This window comes from Rosa chinensis, chromosome 2 (genome assembly GCF_002994745.2).
Source record: "Rosa chinensis cultivar Old Blush chromosome 2, RchiOBHm-V2, whole genome shotgun sequence".
NCBI classification, from domain to species: domain Eukaryota; kingdom Viridiplantae; phylum Streptophyta; class Magnoliopsida; order Rosales; family Rosaceae; genus Rosa; species Rosa chinensis.
This window is the reverse complement of record NC_037089.1, coordinates 85,945,016-85,964,440: the sequence shown is the minus strand read 5'-3', so window position 1 is coordinate 85,964,440 and position 19,425 is coordinate 85,945,016. Positions and strand designations below refer to the sequence as shown.

The 19,425-nt window shown below is 37.6% G+C and overlaps 1 protein-coding gene across 3 annotated transcripts in view; it reads left to right on the top strand.

The window, feature by feature from the left end:
- The first annotated feature begins 7,919 nt into the window (after nucleotides 1–7,919).
- The window catches only part of LOC112185668 (DExH-box ATP-dependent RNA helicase DExH17), a 34,855-nt gene continuing 23,349 nt past the window's right edge, over nucleotides 7,920–19,425 (top strand). The window contains exons 1-28 of one of the 3 annotated variants that reach the window (XM_024323941.2): nucleotides 7,920–8,092; nucleotides 8,683–8,765; nucleotides 9,102–9,285; nucleotides 9,661–9,822; nucleotides 10,245–10,482; nucleotides 10,599–10,635; nucleotides 10,738–10,784; nucleotides 11,574–11,611; nucleotides 11,697–11,718; nucleotides 11,853–12,065; nucleotides 12,164–12,320; nucleotides 12,404–12,455; nucleotides 12,706–12,777; nucleotides 12,949–12,998; nucleotides 13,109–13,226; nucleotides 13,321–13,384; nucleotides 13,512–13,595; nucleotides 13,690–13,815; nucleotides 13,907–14,103; nucleotides 14,203–14,391; nucleotides 14,508–14,759; nucleotides 14,861–14,910; nucleotides 15,071–15,088; nucleotides 15,398–15,480; nucleotides 15,590–15,779; nucleotides 15,899–15,936; nucleotides 16,038–16,412; nucleotides 16,562–18,892. In XM_024323941.2, coding sequence (XP_024179709.1) covers nucleotides 8,698–8,765; nucleotides 9,102–9,285; nucleotides 9,661–9,822; nucleotides 10,245–10,482; nucleotides 10,599–10,635; nucleotides 10,738–10,784; nucleotides 11,574–11,611; nucleotides 11,697–11,718; nucleotides 11,853–12,065; nucleotides 12,164–12,320; nucleotides 12,404–12,455; nucleotides 12,706–12,777; nucleotides 12,949–12,998; nucleotides 13,109–13,226; nucleotides 13,321–13,384; nucleotides 13,512–13,595; nucleotides 13,690–13,815; nucleotides 13,907–14,103; nucleotides 14,203–14,391; nucleotides 14,508–14,759; nucleotides 14,861–14,910; nucleotides 15,071–15,088; nucleotides 15,398–15,480; nucleotides 15,590–15,779; nucleotides 15,899–15,936; nucleotides 16,038–16,412; nucleotides 16,562–17,049 — 3,612 coding nt within the window. In that variant the 5' untranslated portion in view covers nucleotides 7,920–8,092; nucleotides 8,683–8,697 and the 3' untranslated portion in view covers nucleotides 17,050–18,892. Of the gene's footprint in view, nucleotides 8,093–8,682; nucleotides 8,766–9,101; nucleotides 9,286–9,660; nucleotides 9,823–10,244; nucleotides 10,483–10,598; nucleotides 10,636–10,737; nucleotides 10,785–11,573; nucleotides 11,612–11,696; nucleotides 11,719–11,852; nucleotides 12,066–12,163; nucleotides 12,321–12,403; nucleotides 12,456–12,705; nucleotides 12,778–12,948; nucleotides 12,999–13,108; nucleotides 13,227–13,320; nucleotides 13,385–13,511; nucleotides 13,596–13,689; nucleotides 13,816–13,906; nucleotides 14,104–14,202; nucleotides 14,392–14,507; nucleotides 14,760–14,860; nucleotides 14,911–15,070; nucleotides 15,089–15,397; nucleotides 15,481–15,589; nucleotides 15,780–15,898; nucleotides 15,937–16,037; nucleotides 16,413–16,561; nucleotides 18,893–19,425 lie in introns of those variants that run through there. The other 2 variants (XM_024323942.2, XM_040515272.1) reach the window with 2 other exon arrangements.

Below are 19,425 nucleotides of genomic sequence, written 5' to 3'. Positions count from 1 at the left end.
CAACCATAGGGGCTTCCTCCATGTCTAGGACTATAAAATCCACCGGTATCACAAACCTTACAACATTGACAAGCACATTCTCCAAGATTCCTCTAGGATACCTCATGCTTCTATCCGCCAATTGGAGAGTGATTGAAGTTGGTTTCAAAGCTCCTTCAAGACCAAGCTTCTTTAAAGCCGAATAGGGCATTAAATTGACACTTGCCCCAAGATCCATCAAGCAATTGTCAAAAGTAGTTTCTCCAATCTTGCTTGGAATAGTGAAGCTTCCCGGATCTTTGAGCTTTGGTGGAAGCTTTCTTTGAATGATAGCACTCACTTCTTCACAAAGAGCCACTTGCTCATATTCTTTGAACTTTTTCTTCTTCATGCACATATCCTTCAAGAACTTAGCATAAGATGGGATTGTCTTCACGGCTTCAAGGAGTGGAATGTTTATATGAACCTTCTTGAACAAATCAATCATCTCCCTCAATTGGCTCTCTTTCTTGAGTTTTTTGTCTTGTTGCCATATAGCTTGAGGGTAAGGGAGAGACACTTCTTCATCTTGCATAATCTTCAAAGGAGGATTGAAGGTCATACCTCTTTTGAATGGCCTTTCAATTAGAGTAGAAGGAGAGTCTTCATTATCATGAGTTCCAACCTTGGCATTGAAATTGTCCTTCAAGGATTCTTCTTGCTTCTCATCGGCATACGCATTCTTCTTATCATTCAAAACTTCTTCTTCACCATCATTGAAGCCTAAGATGACTTCTCCATGTGACAACTCTCTTGCTTTCCCCTTTGATCTTCTTTCAAAACCGGGTGGCTCCCTTGGAGTTACATCTTCCTCATTGGTAGGCATGTACACATTGTTCTCCACTTGCCTTCCACTTCTCAAGGTGGTAATAGCTTTGGCTTCATGTCTTGGGTTAGTCTCCACTTGGCTTGGAAACACACCTTGCTTCCTTTGACTCAACTCATTAGCTAGTTGACCCATTTGTACCTCAAGCTTGCTCACACTTTGTTGAATGACATTGATCTTCTCATCTTGCTTTGCTTGATTATTCACAAAGGCCGTCATCATTTCTTCAAGGGTAGGTGTCTTTCTTGCTTCTTGAATTGGCACTTGGGGTTGTTGTAGAGGTAGAGGTTGTTGAGGTGGTGCTTGATAAGGTGGTCTAGGAGCATGATAAGCATTGTTTGCTCCTTGATTGTTGAAGTGTGAGTTACTTGCACCTTGATAGCCACCTCCTTGCCTTTGGTAACCTTGACCTTGTTCACGGTTTTGATTCCCGCCCCAACCAAAATTAGGGTGATTCCTCCACCCGGGATTATAAGTGTTGCTATAAGGATCATTCTTTGGCCTTGTTTGGTTGCTGAGAAGATTGCATTGCTCTATCAATTCCGGGTACATGTCACTTTGTGAACACTCCGTTGTGCTATGGTACACACTTTCGCAAATCAAGCAAGCTTGCTCCATGGATTTGACTCCCAAACTAGGCTCCCGAATTTGGCTTGGTGATGCCATTTGATAGAAGGGTCTTCCTTGTGCTTGTAGAATCATGTCAAGTTTCTTTTGCATTTCTCCTTCTATCCGCTTCAACTCTTGTTGCATTTGAACACTTGGAATATCAACATTATACATGCCTCTCCTTTGCTCTTGCTCCCTCATAGGTACTTGTGCACTCTTCATCATCATTGGCTTTCTATCCGAGGCACTATCATAGAGTTGAGAAGATTCACTCATTTCATCTAGAATCTTCATCGCTTCATCTTCGGCCTTGTTCATGAAACATCCCCCACAAGCATTATCAACTCTCCTCCTTGTGTCTTGTGAAAGCCCGGTGTAGAAGGCACTTAGAACCGCTACCTTAGAGAGGCCATGATTGGGAACACCACCTTTTATATCCTTGAATCTCTCCCATGTATCATAGAATGACTCATTTGGCAGCTCTCGGAAGTTCATCAACTCATTCCTCAATGAATTAGACTTGTGAGGAGGGAAATAGAACTTGAGGAATACCCTTTGCATCTCTTCCCAAGTGTGGATACTACTTGGGGGAAGCTTGTACAACCATTTCTTAGCTTTGTCCTTCAATGAAAAAGGGAAGAGCCGAAGACGCAAGTTGCCTTCATCAATACCCAAAAGTTGAACGGTTGAGCATGCTTCATTGAACTCTTGGAGGTGCAAGTATGGCTCATTACTTAGCAAGCCAAAGAAGAGGGGTAAGTTTGCAATAGTCCCCGGCTTTATGTCAAAAGCAACGGCACATGGTGGAAGCACGATGCAACTTGGATGATTGGAGATTGTTGGTAAAGCGTACTCCTTCATGGGGCGTGGTTCATCCATTGTGGGTATCCGGGCTATTTTAGCTTGCAACTCTTCTGCCAATTTCTTTATGAGATCAAGAGTTTCTTGCGGTATCCGAGTTTCTTCACCACTATCTTCAAGAACTTGATCAATAGATATGTTATCTCCACTTGGTGTGCTTGGAGATGATGGAGTGGAATATGTTGAATTGATCCTTGGACTACTTATAGGTGATTCGTGAGACATAAACACCTATAAAATTTCAAAACAAAGGTAAGAAAATAAGTCAAAATACAAAAAGAAACCAAAAACAAGAAATTGAAAAATTCTGAAAACAGGGGAAACGACCGGTCGGCGACACTTGCCTACTGGTCGGTGAGCTTCTGACCCCTAAAATGACACTTGCCGATTGGTCGGAAATTTCCGACGACTGGTCGGCAAAACAAAAATCACACGAAATTAATACAAACGACTGGTGGGAGGAGACCAACGACTGGTCGGTAAATAGAGATAAAATTAAAACAAGGAAAATTTCTAGCTAATCCCTAAGGCTACCCAAGCTAGGGATTGGATTTCACACCAATCCCCGGCAACGGCGCCAAAAACTTGTTAGCATTAAAGCCACCCTCAAGTGCAAGAGGTACAAGTTATAGAATAGGGGATTAAGTAAGGATGTCGAACCCACGAGAATTGGTAAATCCTTTCCTAGCTAGGGAAAACCTAAGGAAAAACTAGAAGAATATGCAAATGTACAATCACAAACAAAGGCTCACAAGTGAACCAAAGTTCATGGTGAGTATGTGCAAGATGGTGTGTAGAGATTTGATTTTGATTTTAAGATTGGTTTCTATTCAAATTGAAACAATGAAAGCAAGTAATATAAACTAACCTAAACAAAACAAGTTGTTATCAAATGGATGGGAGTTAGGGCATCGGGTTTCACCTTTTGCCTCCCTTGCAAGCATTCAAGCAATTGAATATGAATGATGCAAAGCTAATTATCCAACTATCCTCTTAGCATCCGGATAGGACTACTAAGGCTTAAACCTCTTTCATTTTATTAACTCTAACCGGATAAGTCTAGAGCTAACTACCTAGAGACAAAGTCAATTACCGGATAGGTCTCAATCATTTGCCCCTAAATGCATAAAGCTTAGAGTTTAGGTAACCAAGCAAGCAAACCAATCCTATCTCTAGGTGATTTTAGCTCACTACCCTCACATGCACACATGATGTGCTTTCATGCTCCCTTTTTGCCTAGAGGTAATCAATCTCTAGGAAAAACTTCATGTCATGGCAAACGCATAACTCAAATTGATTAGGTCTAAGTAATGCATTCAACTATTGACTTAGCATGTAAGAATGACAACATGAATTTGCATCAATTTATAAACAAAAGCATCAATCCAAGCAAGTTTGGCTAGGGCTTTCAACCCTAGTCCTAACTAGTTCACTACTCACACATAGCTAGATACACAAGCTTCAACATTCTATTAAACATCAAATACATAAAGAGATAGAGAGTAAAGGGTGACTATTGATGATGCCGGAAGAGGTGGTGGAGATGGGTCTCCAAGAACATGATGTGGTGGTAGTCACCTCCTTCTCCTTGCTCTAAGCTCTTGATATTGGTAAGAATAGTGAAATTTGGGATCTCTAAGATGAGTTGTGGTGTTGAATTGTGGAGGAAATGAAGGTTGTAGTGGTGGAAATGGAGGTTTTAGAAGTGGATATGGTGGTTTTTGTGGTGGAAATGGTGGTGTCTTCTCTAGAGAGAAAAATGGATTTTGGAGAGGATGAAGATGATTGAATGGAGTCAAGAATTCTGAATAATTGGTCTTTGGTCTCTTTTTGATCAGCTAGGTGTGTCATCTTTGGTCCCCTAGTGTGCAAGAGATGCTCTTACACCATTGTCCCCCAAATGGTCCCAAATTGGCAAGGTGATAAAAGGACAAGGTGTAGGGAGATATTTGAATTCCAAGTGATGGGATATTCTCACCACCATGGTCCTCCTTTGCTGGAGAAAAGACCCTCCATGAGTGGCGGCTCGCCGGAAAAATCGCCGGAAAAGTCGATTTGCAATTTTCTTCCAATCTCCGTGTCTTCTTCCCCTAGCTTCAAATCTCCACATTTCAAGCCTCAAATAGTCATTTTATTCTCAATGCAAGGTTTCCTACAAATAAAAGGAAATGGATTAAAAAAGGTAAAATAGCATGGAAGACAAATCAATTTTCATAATTATGGGGCACAATTGCGTAAGTAATTTGTGACTCAACACGGGACCAACTTGAAACACATGGTTGAAATAGTTACAAGTATGGAAGAATATTGTCGCGATTGCTATGATGAAAATCTGAATCTCAGTAGCGAAGCATTTGTGGAAATGATGGTTGCTTTATTATTGAATTCTATCGCAGAATGGTAGGAGAGTTTTTCACCATGGAAAATATGCTTCTGTATGCAATCGAAGGCCCAGACTTCCCTCGGTCAGTAGCTGCATCTGACATGCTTCTACTAGAAAACCAGCTGCCTGGGGAGTTGTTGAATGTTTATTCGAACTCATAAAGGAACCCAATCAAGAACGTTCTTGCAACTCTCTGACAGAGCTTTGTGGTATAGTGTGGGGGGATCCGGTTGAGACTGTAGTTTGTGGTAGATCGCTTGGGATTGTAGAGGAGAAATCGAGAAGCCGACATTTACTTGACACTTGGCGACTCTTCTCATCTGGACCAGACCACATATGTGAAGTTTATTCACGGTTCTCGCTCCCTTCTTCTGCAACGGAGCTTTTGCAAATTGGAGTGAAATTCAGAAGAAGACGGAGTGATGACAATATCCTTACCATAACCTTCGTGAAGGGAGTAATAGAGATTTCACCGATATTTGGGAAACCTTTCTGTCTACTGAGAAACCTCGTCGCCATGGAAGAGTGCGATTCGACGGGTCCCCATCAGTATAAGATTACCTCTTATTTCAGGATCATGAATGATCTTATTAAGTCAACCAAAGATGTGGAGCTTCTCATTGAAAAAGGCATTCTTCCGAGGGTCGACATGAGCAAGGAGGAGTTGGTTGGTTTCTTTAATGACATTTGCAACAATACTGTCACAACCTCCACCTCTTCTGCGTCATTTGTTGAAATTTCCAAAAGTGTGTAGCTGTATTATAAGAGGCATTGGGTATGGAGATGGATAGCATGGATCAAGCATGATTATTTGTATAATCCATCAGCAATATGGTCGGTTTCTAATGCAGTGGTTCTTGTTATAATTCTCACCGCCATACGGACTATATATTCAGGTGTCTCTTAGTATAAGTCGACCTAGACGCCAATAGGTAACGATTTTCGACTTAATTTCTCGTTTTTTTTTTTTATGATTTCTGCAATCCAAATATACAAATAGTCCCAAGACATTAGCAAAATCTATAAGATGAAGCGGATGATAAATCCCTTCCATAAAGACCAGCAATGAAGGTGGGCAAAGAATCCCACCATCCAAGATGGATTTGTAACTTCAATATTTGATTTTTGTAAGTTTGTTAAATTAGCATTTTGTTTATTGTTATTAGGATGGAGGAGCAAAATGATCTCTATGTTATCCAGCATGATTTTCTTGGAGAGTTGGCTATTTACCACGCTAAACTAGATCCGATAGAGCACAAGAAAAGAGTGATAATAGAAATATGTGAAGTTAAAGATGTTTAGAATGCAACATCATTAGCAATATCTATGTCAAAGATGTTATACTCTGAATAATGTTTCGAACTGAATGATTTGCTTAGAGAGTTGGTATTTACCATGCTAAACTAGATTTGATAGAGCACAAGAAAATAGTGATAATAGAAATACGTGAAGTTAAAGATGTTTAGAATGCAACATTATTACCAACATTTATGTCAAATATGTTATACTCCGAAGAATGTTTGGAACTAAATGATATTCATTCTATTGATTACAACTTAGATTGAAAAATGTTCTTATCTAATACAAACAAAAGTAAAAGTAGAAGATAAAAAAGTCATTGTGTCAAAGACTCCTTAGGAGAAACAGCACGTATTGAAGAGTAATCACAATTGGATAAGGATGAAGTGATCACCGCCCTTTTCCTGCTAGAAATAATATTAAATTTGGTGGGCAAAGAATCCCACCATCCAGGTTGGATTTGAACTTCAATATTTGATTTTTGTAACTTTGTTAAATCATCATTTTGTTTATTGATTATTAAGATGAATCTGTAAATTCAATATTTGATTTTTATAAGTCTGTTAAATTATCATTTTGTTTATTAATTATTAGGATAGAGGGTCAAGATGATTTCTATGTTATCCAACATGATTTGCTTAGAGAGTTGGCTATTTACCACGCTACATTAGATCCAATAGAGCACCATAAAATTTGATCAAAAAAAAAAAAAAAAAAATAGAGCACCAGAAAAGAGTGATAATAGAAATACGTGAAGTCAAAAATGTTTAGAATGCAACATCATTACCAACATTTACGTCAAAGATGTTATACTCCGAAGAATGTTTGGAATTGAATGATATTCATTCTATTGATTACAACTTAGATAGAAGAATATTCTTATCTAATACAAACAAAATTAAAAGTGAAAGATAAAGAAGTCGTTGTGTCAAAGACTCCTTAGGAGAAACAACACGTATTGAAGAGTGATCACAATTGGATAAGGATGAAGTGATCACTTCCCTTCTCCTTCTAAAAATTATATAGACATGCTCATAAAAATCGTGGTAGCAGTGTTGATTTTTCCTCAAGAACCAAAATCTAGAATATATTCAAAGTGATTCACTTATTTAATGGCTTAGTCATCAATACTAGCTTAATATGGTAGTACTAAATGTTAGAAAATGAGAGATTGAGAGCTATGATGTGGTTCAAAAGAATTGTAGCAATTATATACTAGAGTTTGGGCTTATATTTAATATTGTAGTATATCATTTGAGTAGGGCTGAACACAGATTGGGTTGGATCAGTTTTGACTTCAAACTGTCTCTATTTCAAAATGACAGGTTTATTTTGGACAACCGATCATAAAAAATAAATAAGCTTCATTTGATCAAATCCAATCCAATTAAAGATGTTGTTTTAACTTATATAATATTAATATGATGTGTCAAGAGTAATGCTAGAGATCCTAAATTCTTATACCAAAATTTATTACCAAATGATGTGGTAGGCACCACCTCATCAACATCATTATGAAATTTCAATGACATGGATTTGTTTGTTTAATTAAAAACACAATTGAGAAAAAAATTTGTATACAAATTGTGGAAAAATGATTTACAAAACCTAATCTTTTTGATATATTTACATGTAAAGAAAAAACAATAATCTGCCATTAGAGCGTACCAAGTACTGGAGCAGCCATTAAATTTCATAATGATGTTGATACGTAGTTAGAGCAACGTTGTTAAATCAATAATTATATTTAACAATTTTAATTAAATTTAACTAAAAAATAACTTTTATTGTTAGAGAAAAAACAAGAAAGAAAAAATTCAGTTTAGCCATCAAAGTGCGTTCCGGGTCATCTCCTCCCCCGCCAAAAGGGCCAAACCCGGACTATAAATACCCATCCGTTTCATTTCATTTCATTTCATTTCAGTCCTCATCGTCTTCCTTCACTTCGCACAGTCCAGACCTCTCTACTGCGGCCCCGACCTCTTCACCATAATCGACCTCTGTATCCTTCTTTCACTCTTCACGCGCACGCGCTTAGACTAACCCGATCGGTTTTCAGATCGAAGACCGGTACCGGAATTTCATCTTCAATCCAGGTACCTACGGCTAGGTCTGGATCAGTATTTTCATTGAGATTTCGTCAATGCATATCGATATTGTTCGCTTCGAATCAATAATTTGTTGTTTCGCGAGCTTTGAATACTCAAAACTTACGTATTTTGAAAGAATTCTCGAGTAGTTGGTAGAGTTTTCAACTGAGATGGAGAAATTCGAGGTTCAGGTTTTGAGATCTTGCGATTCTCTTAGTAGTTTACTTCGATTTTCAAAGATTTGAGGACGGATTTGAAGAGAATGAGCAGTTTTGTGTGCTTTGGTATATAGATTTGGTTCTGTAACTCACTGATATGTGTTCTTACAAGTAACTTCTTGTGATTCTCTCCTCACCAATAGCTTGGCAATTTCTAATTTGGTTGACAAAGAACAAGTAGAGGATATGCAGAAGAGTGATATCATTTTTTTGCTTGTGGACAGTTTTGGATTTCACTGATTGTTAAGCAACATTTGGCTCTTGACATGTGTACTGATTGTGTTTCATTTCTGTGAATTATAGCATGAAATTTCATACAACTCCACTGGTTCTGTGGATTGTAAACAAATTATAACATAATTTTGTTGTTTCTGGCAGGAAACGGGTTCAAGCATGGATTCGTATACACTTAAGTCCATGGCAGACTTGCCGGCTCCTTTTCGAGCATGTTTTAATTTTAGGTAGTCACCTGACCTACTCAAGTTCTAGAGGGATTTTGTAGTGTGGCTGTTGTTAAAGCATGAATATTGGCATCGTTTGTTGTTCTTGATACAAGTGTGCATATTGCTGTAACTTGTATTACATAATTCCATTTACATTTATGCAATTGCTGCATATAGATTTTTTTTTTTTTGAAGCTGCATATTCTAACAAAGAAGTTGAACTGTGATTTCGAGATGATAGAATCTATGTGATCTCACAAACGGTTCTTTCATTATCTGCTTGGTGTTGTTATTTTTGTGCTATCCACAAGGTGGAGTAGTTTGTGTAGTTGAAATGTATTCCTTTGTATGCAGGTATTTCAACTCTTTGCAGAGTGAATGCTTTCCTGCATGTTTCCACTCAGATGTGAACATGGTTGTGTCAGCGCCAACTGGAAGTGGTAAAACAGTCATTTTTGAGCTTTGCATTTTGAGGCTTCTTTCAAGATTCATCTCTGAGGATGGGAGGTTTACACCTACAAATGGAACTCTCAAAACAGTAAGCGTCTGATGTCCTCAATCCAAAAGTAAGGTCATAAACATTTTGATAGTTCTAGAATAAATTTGTGGGAACCTTAGTTTTAAGTATTCAGGATTCTAAAGGAACTACAGACACCTTCAATGATGTTCTTTCAAATTTTCTCCAATGATTTATTTATTCTCCCCACTACCTCATTACATGATATGTATCATTCTGATGTAGGCTTGAATGCTTGATCACAGCTAATTTTTCTTTGTTATTTTTATCCTTTTTGTATGAAACCTTTGCTCTTAACTGTTGCACATGTGTAGTAGATTCGGCTAGAAGTTTATGTATAATCTAAATTTCAACCACTTATTCCTTCTCTCTACATTCTTTTTATGTGGCATGAAGATCTATATTGCCCCATCAAAGGCTTTAGTTCAGGAGAAGGTTCGTGATTGGACCCAGAAGTTTGGATCTCGGGGCATAGTTTGCTTGGAGCTCACCGGAGATAATGAATCTTACAACACCAGGAGTTTACAGGAAGCAGACATTATTTTAACCACTCCTGAGGTAAGTATAAAGGTGTAAGGTTATACAGATGGACACACTTACGAATTAAAGTATAGATTGAAATACTTTACCCACTCATTTTAAAGAAGTCACTATCTTCTCAAACAGCACCATAATCATAAATTAACAAAATTGATGAAGCTTCCTTATGTTGCGCTGTCAAGTGCACAATATTTTTCAGGTTTTGGCATTTTTTAAACCCATGTTAACCAGCATTCTCTCCTTTATAACCGCCTGAGCTGAATCCCACTTGCAGTGATTGATCCTGGATTCTATCAGCTTTCATATGCTCATACATTATATGTTTCTTCTTATTCCTTTAAAAAATAGGATTCATATTCAGTTCTTCCATTCTTTCGCAATTGGCTTTGTTCTAGATGATATCATAGGAGCATGACTAATCAATTATTGTCTTTAAATAGAAATTTGATGCTGTAACGCGGTATCGCGTAAAGGATGGTGGATTGGGCTTTTTCAGCGATATTGCACTTCTACTTATTGATGAAGTTCATCTGTTGAATGATCCTCGTGGAGCAGTTTTGGAAGCCATAGTTAGCAGAATAAAAATGCTTGCTTACAACCCTGAAATGAAGTCAAGCGCTCTGGCTCATGTTCGTTTTCTAGCTGTGTCTGCCACCATTCCAAATATTGAAGACCTTGGTGAGATATTTGTTTGTTAAAATACTCAGTAGGATTAGATTTTATTGTATTGACTTTCTTTAAAAGAGTACAAATGGTATATATAATTTAACAACAATGCATGCAAACCACTGTAGCGGAGTGGCTCAAGGTGCCTGTCCAAGGGATTAAAAGGTACTTCAACATTCATTTGATATTGATTAAGAAATACTGTTCATTAATAGAACTATGCAAGTATCCAGTTCTTCTGTTTTAATCTTTCTGCTCTGCATACAGGTTTGGAGAAGAAATGAGGCCTGTAAAGCTGACTACAAAAGTTTTTGGTATGCAAACATGATTTGAATTCACCATTCACAATATATTTATCATATCAAGGACTCCCCATTTTTGAAAAAATAAAATAAAATAAAATATAATAATAATAATAATAATAATAATAATAATAATAATAATAATAATAATAATGATAACGATAATGATAATGATAATGATAATGACAATCAAGTGCCCCGCTTTCCTACTCTTTCTTATCAGAACTCATTAGATGAGATGCACTCTGTTTTTATTTTGCCAAGTATTTTTGGTAACCTGCTTTCCTATCTTTCTTATCAGAACTCATCAGATGAGATGCACTCTGTTTTTATTTTGCCAAGTATTTTTGGTAACTTTTTTACTCACTTTTGGTACCTAAACCTTCTTATGAGGAGGTATTTATGACATACATTTCACCAAAGGAACACAATATTCTTTTTCATTACATTTTTGAACAAGATATTATTTTTCATTTCGGTTATCACTTTTTAAAGATTCTTTTAGTTGATTTTTTTTTTTGAGGCATGTTGTAAAAAAATAAAATAAATAAACATTCCCATGAACACCGAGACATATTCAGTTTTTCATTTATTGTATTTTTAGTTTTTTAATTTTTTTAATAAGAAGAAAAGCTCTCCAATATGTCCTTTATAGGAGGATGACAACTGTTTGTTAGTAATCACTTCTGTGGTTTGATCACTGATGCACGTCTGATATTACAAATTTACTGATGCATGGTTGTCTTTACTTATATTTGGTTCTCATTTATTAATGCATATTCAAAACCGCTTAATTTGCAGGCTACGCCCCAGCAAAAAATGATTTTCTATTTGAAAAGGTAATTTCTAAAGTTAAGAAACTATATATTACAAACTATACCACTATTCACTTTTCTGATGGTTTATGTTTGATCCTTTTTCCAGCGCCTTCAAAACTATATTTTCGGTAAGCAATGAACATGATGCTGGCCTTTTCATAGATGATTCCCCACCCCCCTCTTGGATATAGATGCTTTCAAGATTGAATTCATCGCTAATTAAAGTTCATGAATAACTTATACACTTATAACTGGTGCACAGATATCCTTATGCAATATTCAAGAGGGAAGTCCGCTCTAATTTTTTGCTCAACTAGAAAAGGTGCACAAGAAGCAGCACAGATACTTTCTCAGACAGTCATGGCCTTTGGTCATTCAAATCCATTCATTAAAAGCAGAGAACAGCAAGAGAGGCTAAGGGAAGCTTCATTGTCATGCAGTGACAAACAAATGCAATCTTATATGATTTATGGTGGTATGGAACTACTTTGTTTTGTTGTTCACATTACATTAACTATAACTTACTGCACCTCCCCACATTGACATGTTATCAAATAAATTGCCTGCTTGCAGTTGGTTATCACAACGGTGGCCTTTGCCTCAAGGATCGCAATCTCATTGAAAGTCTTTTTCTTAAGGGTGATGTTCAAATTCTGTGCACAACAAATACTCTTGCTCATGGAATCAACCTACCAGCACATACAGTAGTCATAAAATCAACACAGCACTTGTATGTTGAACTTCGATTTCTTCAAAATCAGTATGATGAAAGTTTCTGGTGTGTTTATTCATTAACATGTGCATTTTGTGCAGCAACAAAGAAAAAGGAGTCTACATGGAAATTGACCGATCTACACTGCTACAGGTTTGTCTATCACACCCTTTCTAAGGAGGACAATTCAAGTAGATAAATTTGGGACATTAGTTAACAGAGCCTTTATATTTTTGTAATACTTCTGTCCAGTATATATCTTGTCTGTACATCAAGGCTCTATTTGAAACAAATGTGCCAGGTCAAACAAGAAAAATTCTTCTGGTGTCTATATGCATGTCAGCACTTTTAGGTAATTTAGCAAATTGCAATTTAATATTTTGTGAGTTGTATCACCATGCAGATGTGTGGGAGGGCAGGTCGCCCACCTTTTGATGATACAGGAATGGTTATAATCATGACAAGAAGAGATACGGTAGTTTATTACTTCTCTTCCTCAGTCTTTACTCCTGTGTGTGTTGGTTTTTGCTTTCCAACTATTTCTGTTCAGTCGTTGTCTTCATATTTCTTGGGATTGAACTAGTCCTGTCTGTTAACAGAAACTTTTGTCTTCGAATTCGTTAATCCTGTTCTTATTGGATATCAGGTTCACTTGTATGAGAATCTCTTGAATGGATGTGAGATGGTGGAATCACAGTACGTGTTATAACTTTAAATTCCAGAACAACTTTGGTGGTCTTTGAAGCTTATATTGCCAAACTATTGGAAATGTCTTCTAATGAGCTTGTATTGTCTTCTGTCATTAGATTGCTTTCATGTTTGACGGAGCATTTAACTGCAGAGATAGTTCAACTGACTGTCTCTGACATTACAAGGGCAATTGAATGGATGAAGTGCTCTTTCTTGTATGTGAGAATGAAGAAGGTATGCTTCTTACACTTCTTTAAAATGGATAGATTTCATATATTCTTTCAACTTTCCCATCTAACTAATTTCTACATGTTTAACGTACAATCAGAATCCCGGACACTATGCAGTTAGAAAAGTGATTTCCAATGATCGTATAGAAAAGCATATGCTAGGTAGTGTGACTGTTTACTTGTACAACTCTCTCTCTCTCTCTCTCTCTCCCTCTCCCCCTCCCCTCTCCCCTCCCATCCCCCTTAATTTGGCCTCGTTTCTCTCCTTATCAATTTTATTTTCTATCAGAGGTCTGTGTACAGAAAGTTAATGAGTTGTCGCAGCATCAGATGATATGGACTGATGAAGATGGTTTTCTGTTGAAACCACTAGGTATTAATAACGTTAACCCATAAAGCAGTACCTTTCAGAAAAGACCAAAATATATTAATTTCTAACCTCCTCCTCCTTTTTTTTCCCTCTTTAGAACCTGGGAGGCTGATGACGAAGTACTACTTGAAATTTGACACAATGAAATACATTATTCAGACACATGCAAACTGCAGCTTGGAAGATGCGCTTCATGTGATATGCCGTGCTGAGGAAATTTCATGTAATGCATATTTAACTACTTGCTGCTATTCACATTTCTTTGACAATACTAATGCAGGAATTATATAACATCTATCTACTGGAATATGAAGGGATACAGCTCAGGCGCAATGAGAAAAAGCTTCTAAATGACATAAACACTGATAAAGATGGTCGACTTCGCTTTCACATTCTTGGTGATAAAGGGAAGCGAAAAAAGCGTATTCAAACCAGAGAAGAAAAGATATTTCTTTTGGCTAATGACTGCTTGACTGGTGATCCATCGGTTCATGATTTATCCCTTACCCAGGTTTCGTTTCTCAGTCTCTACTACATTCCATCATTATCTTGATAACTCTGGTATTTGATTATATTCAGAGCTAAAATCAAATGGGTGTTTGTGCCTTAGGATATGAACTCCATATGCTCAAATGGCTGTAGAATTGCCAGATGCATGAAAGAATTTTTTATTTACCAAAAGAATTACAAAGGAGCCTTGAACTCGATGCTTTTGGCAAAGTCTATGTATCAGAAACTCTGGGATGACAGTCCATACTTGCTGAAACAATTACCAGGGATTGGAATGGTGACTGCGAAGGTGTCTTCCACTTCTTTATATGCTTCGGAAAAAACATGCTTTTTGATATTCTTAGGTCACTCAAATACTGACTCTTTGCTACCCTTATTTTCTTTTTATCTTTATGCTCCTTTCAGGCACTACATTCGATGGGAGTTAAATCATTTGAGACACTAGCTGAGGCTGATCCTAGGAGAATTGAGATAGTCACTGGTCGAAAATACCCATATGGGAACCACATAAAAGAGTCTCTACTGTCTCTACCTCCAAATGTTGAGTTGAAAGTTGAGGAAACTGAATGCCGGGGGCAAGGGAAACTGAAGCTAGCGGTGACACTGACTAGGCTATCACAGACACTCCAATCAACAAAACGACATTATGCTGATATGGTATATACTCTGTAACAGCTCCACGTAATTTCTTCAAATTTTCATGATACAATATAATTTCATTGTTATACAATCTGGCCCTAATATTTTTTCTGTTACAGATTGTAGGTTCAGAAGAAGATAACCTGGTTCTCTTTCATGAGAAAATAAGGTGGGGACAATTTAGAAGCTTACTTTTAGTTGTTGGTTTTTTACAATCCCAAGGGGTTCTATCAACTAGATGTTTCATATATCTAATATTCAGCCCTTTCCTTTTGGCCTGAGGTGGTTTGGTAATCATCCTGTTTCCTCTCTATAATTTGTGGCTGCAGAGTTGATGAATTCTCGAGGTGCGTAGGCTCACAATCTTAATTTTTTTCTTCTGTTTGAGAACATGTAGCATGTCAGATATATCTGTTTGTTAAGCACATCCAGAGTTTCAGGCATTGTGACTAAAAAAAATTATGCCCTGTTAAGTATTTTATGTCCTGGAAAAGACTTTGCTACAAGTGGTAGCTATTATAATGATTTTAATAGTGTAAAATTAAGCTAATACAAAAATTTAAATTTAATCATAACCTGTAATGAGATTAGAAGATAGAGCTCAGGTTGCATGATTATTACCTTGTTTAGTCTGACTTGGATTGTCTCCATTTCAGCCCCTATAGCGCAACAGTTCTCCTGTCAAATCCCCAACAAGGAAAGCTGACTGTTAAGGCTGATCTTATATTTGAAGAATACAGTAAAGTCCCTGCCCTGATATTTCTAGTTTCACTTTACAAGTTACTATTGACTGGTGTAATCGTGAGGTATAAACTTATAATATATAATTTGTCACTTTATCCATGCAGTTGGTATTGATCTAAACCAGGAGCTTATCTTAATGAAGAAAAGCAATTTAAGTGCAAATAACAAACGAGGAAAAAAAGCACCCTCTCTTCCTCTACCTGAGGAAGTATGTATCATAGAAGATGATATTTATGAAGGCCCAAGTGAAGTGCTTCCAAACTCGACGAAATCCAAAAGGGTAGATGGTCCCATGTGGGTATCTCTTTCACTGATATTCCATTTTCATTTCTGCTTACTAAGGTTGTTCTTTCTTGGTCTGAAATCTGAATAACTGATTTCTCTTACTTGATTATATGGGTCTTTTATATCAGGCCCAGTTTCAAGCTTCTAGATGAAGACTCTGAAGAAGGTATAGCTTAATTGAGTATCGATAATACTATAATGTTATCACTTTTTTTTTTTTTTTTGCAATCCGATGTCTGTAAAAACTTGTACCTCAATTTTTTGAAGATGAGGTTGCCAACAAAGTTCATGAAGATGAGATTGCTGCCAAATTTCAAACTGATGACAAAGTTGTGACACAACAAACAGTATTTGACCACATACGTGAAAAGGCAAAGAACTTCCCTGTCTTGGTGTCCTCAAATAGTGTGCTTCCTCCATCATCAGAGCCCTTGGAATTAGCAAGGAAACGTGCTCGTGAGAAGAAGCTTGGACCGGAAAGTGGAGTAGAGGTTCTGGAAGAATTAGAATGGAATAAAGTTCAAAGACGAACTGTGGTCAATCCATCTTCAGAACTTAAAGAAGCAGAACAACATCTTTCTAGTATCAAAAATCATCCAAATCCCAGAAGCTCAGCTGCCCTGAACGTCATGGATGGCAGAGGTGAAATCTTTTTACTGTCAAACACACACACACACACACATGTTATATAAGTCACTCTTTGGTTCTTAGTTATGTGGAGTAGTTACTCGTTATTTTCTTTCCAACTGAAGCTGGGCCTCATACTGACCCTGATGTCAAACCTCTAACAGGAGAAACAATATTCGAGCACATACGCACAAAAGCTAAGAATTTTCCGGTGATCAATAAACCAAATGTGGAGGAGGCTGAGTCTTTAATCCAGACAAAACAACGCCTATATAAGACTGAACCAGAGTTTAGCATGGATATTACTGCCGTGCTGAAAGGAAGAAAACCAAATGAGGTTATCAGAGATACTGAATGTGATGGGAGGTTGCTCTCCGGAAGCTCCTGCAACCCTCATGGAATATTGAATGCTTCTCCCGGAGGTTTAAGCAATGGAGCCAATCTCTCATCAAGTAACATGCCATCTTTCGATATCTCCATGTTCAAGAATCCGAAGCGACCTGCAGATCCAGCAAGCACTATGGAGAATACTAGGAAGAAACATCAACACTCTCCAATTGTACCACCAAGGCACTGCTCGTTGACAGCAGCTGGAAAATCCAGAGAAGTAGAAACATTTCTTGGGTTTGAGAGTGTGTTTTCCTTTCTCTGATGTCTCCTGAATAACCCGAAAATGCGAGGATATCTGCCACTTATCACAGTCATGAATCCCAGCCTTGATTTCTGACAGCAGGTTGAATTTTTCCATGGTTGTTATGTGCAGCCTGATGCTGTTTCAGGTTATAAACTTCATGTAGGGTAAATGGATGGATGCTTATTAGGTTATTACTTATTGTCTAGTCGTCTAGTTACCACTTTCCTATAGCCTATAGGTAAAAGGAATGTAGCAAGATAGTGTTAACAAACATCCCACTTTATTGTTCTTATGAAACTGAACTGTAACTTGCGCTAGTATTGGACACATACAATTGAATCTAGAGCGTCGTTTGTGTCAAACATAGGACACTTGCGCTAGTATTGGACACATACAATTGAATCTAGAGCGTCGTTTGTGTCAAACGTAGGACACTAGAATGAGGAGCCTATGGCCAGAACTAAGGTGGCATTACTACCAAATAACGAAGCCGATAGACACGTGGCCGGTGGCCACCACGTGTCTCACCCCTGAGCAGGTGTTAAACGAAGAAGTACCTAGCTAGAATTCCCGGCTGCATGTTGCTTTATCTCCTTCTTCTCCCTCAGCTTTCTGCTTCTCTGGTATCTCTGCCACCTATATCTGGGTCCTCTTCCTCACTGACATCAGGTTCTTGCTCTCTCTCTGTTTTCATGTTTTTGTAGAGATGTTTAATTTGTGGTTGGATTAACAAAGTGATAAGTGAAACAATTAATGAACGCACATTGAAACAATGTAAAATAATCTACATCAATCTATACAAGTAATCAAGAGAAGTCTAAGAACTGCTAGATTACTCTAAAATATGATCTACAAAGATCATGTTAGTTCTAGAATGTTCATGTAATTAACCAAATGTAGATGTATCTAGAATATGGTTCACAATTATGTGGTTGATAATGAACCACTAAACAAGGTCGCTGGTTTAAGTCGGTTATCAAGCTCAATGAATATGTGATGCATGTCCTCTTTTTCAAAGTTATTGTCCCACTAAACGCCTTTTTCCAAACTCTTCCTCCTAAAACAGTCCTAAATTTGTAATCTCACGCACTTTGTCCTATCCCACTACTACTAAACACTTCACACCAAATTCCAATACTGACAAATTCCAACAATGATCTTGTTATGGATTATTCTGCAGGAATAATGGGTGCCCCTAAGATAGGACATGCTGCATATAAAGGTCCAAGTATATATACTCACGGAGATCTTGTTTGCATGATTAAAACGTCATTACCTCTGTAGCTTGCACGGGGCAGCTGCCTCTCTAGCTTGGCCAGTATACATGGATATCATTTGCTTGCATATTCATTAGCGTCAGTTACTCGTTAGCCTCGCTAACATAGGTGTGTGTATCGTTAGCTAATTTGTATTGATATCGTTAGCCTCTCTTGCTGGCATGAATCTGAGAGCAATTATCCTCGCTAGCGGAGAGTGAGTATCGTTAGCCTCACTGGCAAGTGTGTGGCGTGGGATAATTTACGTCATTAAGCTTGATTACAGTGCTTAATCGATCCTGCCCAACCCAATTGTATTAGTTGGGCGGTTGGGCCACTGTTGCCTTCAAACTTGTTCCTCTCATGAAACAAGTGAGATCCGATTTTGGTTTTTTTTTCGCCACTGGCCATTTTATTGGTCTACGCTAGTAGCTCATGGTAGGGTACCATATGGTTGTATGCGGCTCACTATATATGAGATTGCGTTCACAGCAATTCAATTTCACATGCTAGGTTTCCCACAAAACCTACATGGTACGTAGCCTACGTAGTATATTTCTAGAAGCACACTGCCTCTGTTTTAATCCGATTTAATCCGACCAAGCTGTAGTTCACAATTCCTCTCCCTTTCTCTAGATCTAAAGATGTAATTTTGACGACAAGGGATGGAAGCGGAAGTCCATTAACTCTGGTCTTCATTACAACTGGGAATGAGAGTTTTAGGAAAAGAAAGGGCGATCATGGTGATTGCAGTTTGATCGTTTTTGCATAATTGTTTAGGTTTCTTTATGGAGAAAGAGGTGGTGGCCAAAGGTATTAAAACCTAAGCATGCTCAGCTGCCAGATTACCAAAATCAATCACGGAATGCACCTGCATGCTTATCGATGCATAGAACGCGTGAAGAATCTCTGAAAATTATCTAAAAAAAATTTGTTAGAAGGTCTTCTAGAAATTTATAAAAACTATTCCTCAGCTAGATTCAATCCTGTGTATAAATAGTCTTGTGGAAACAGAATGAAAGCAATTCTTGAAAATCACATCTCTCAGCTTCGTTTTCTCGCTCAATTTTCTGTCTTTTCACCGAAAGGTCTCTCTACACATCAAACCTTCACAACTACTCAACATTTCGCTCCATTC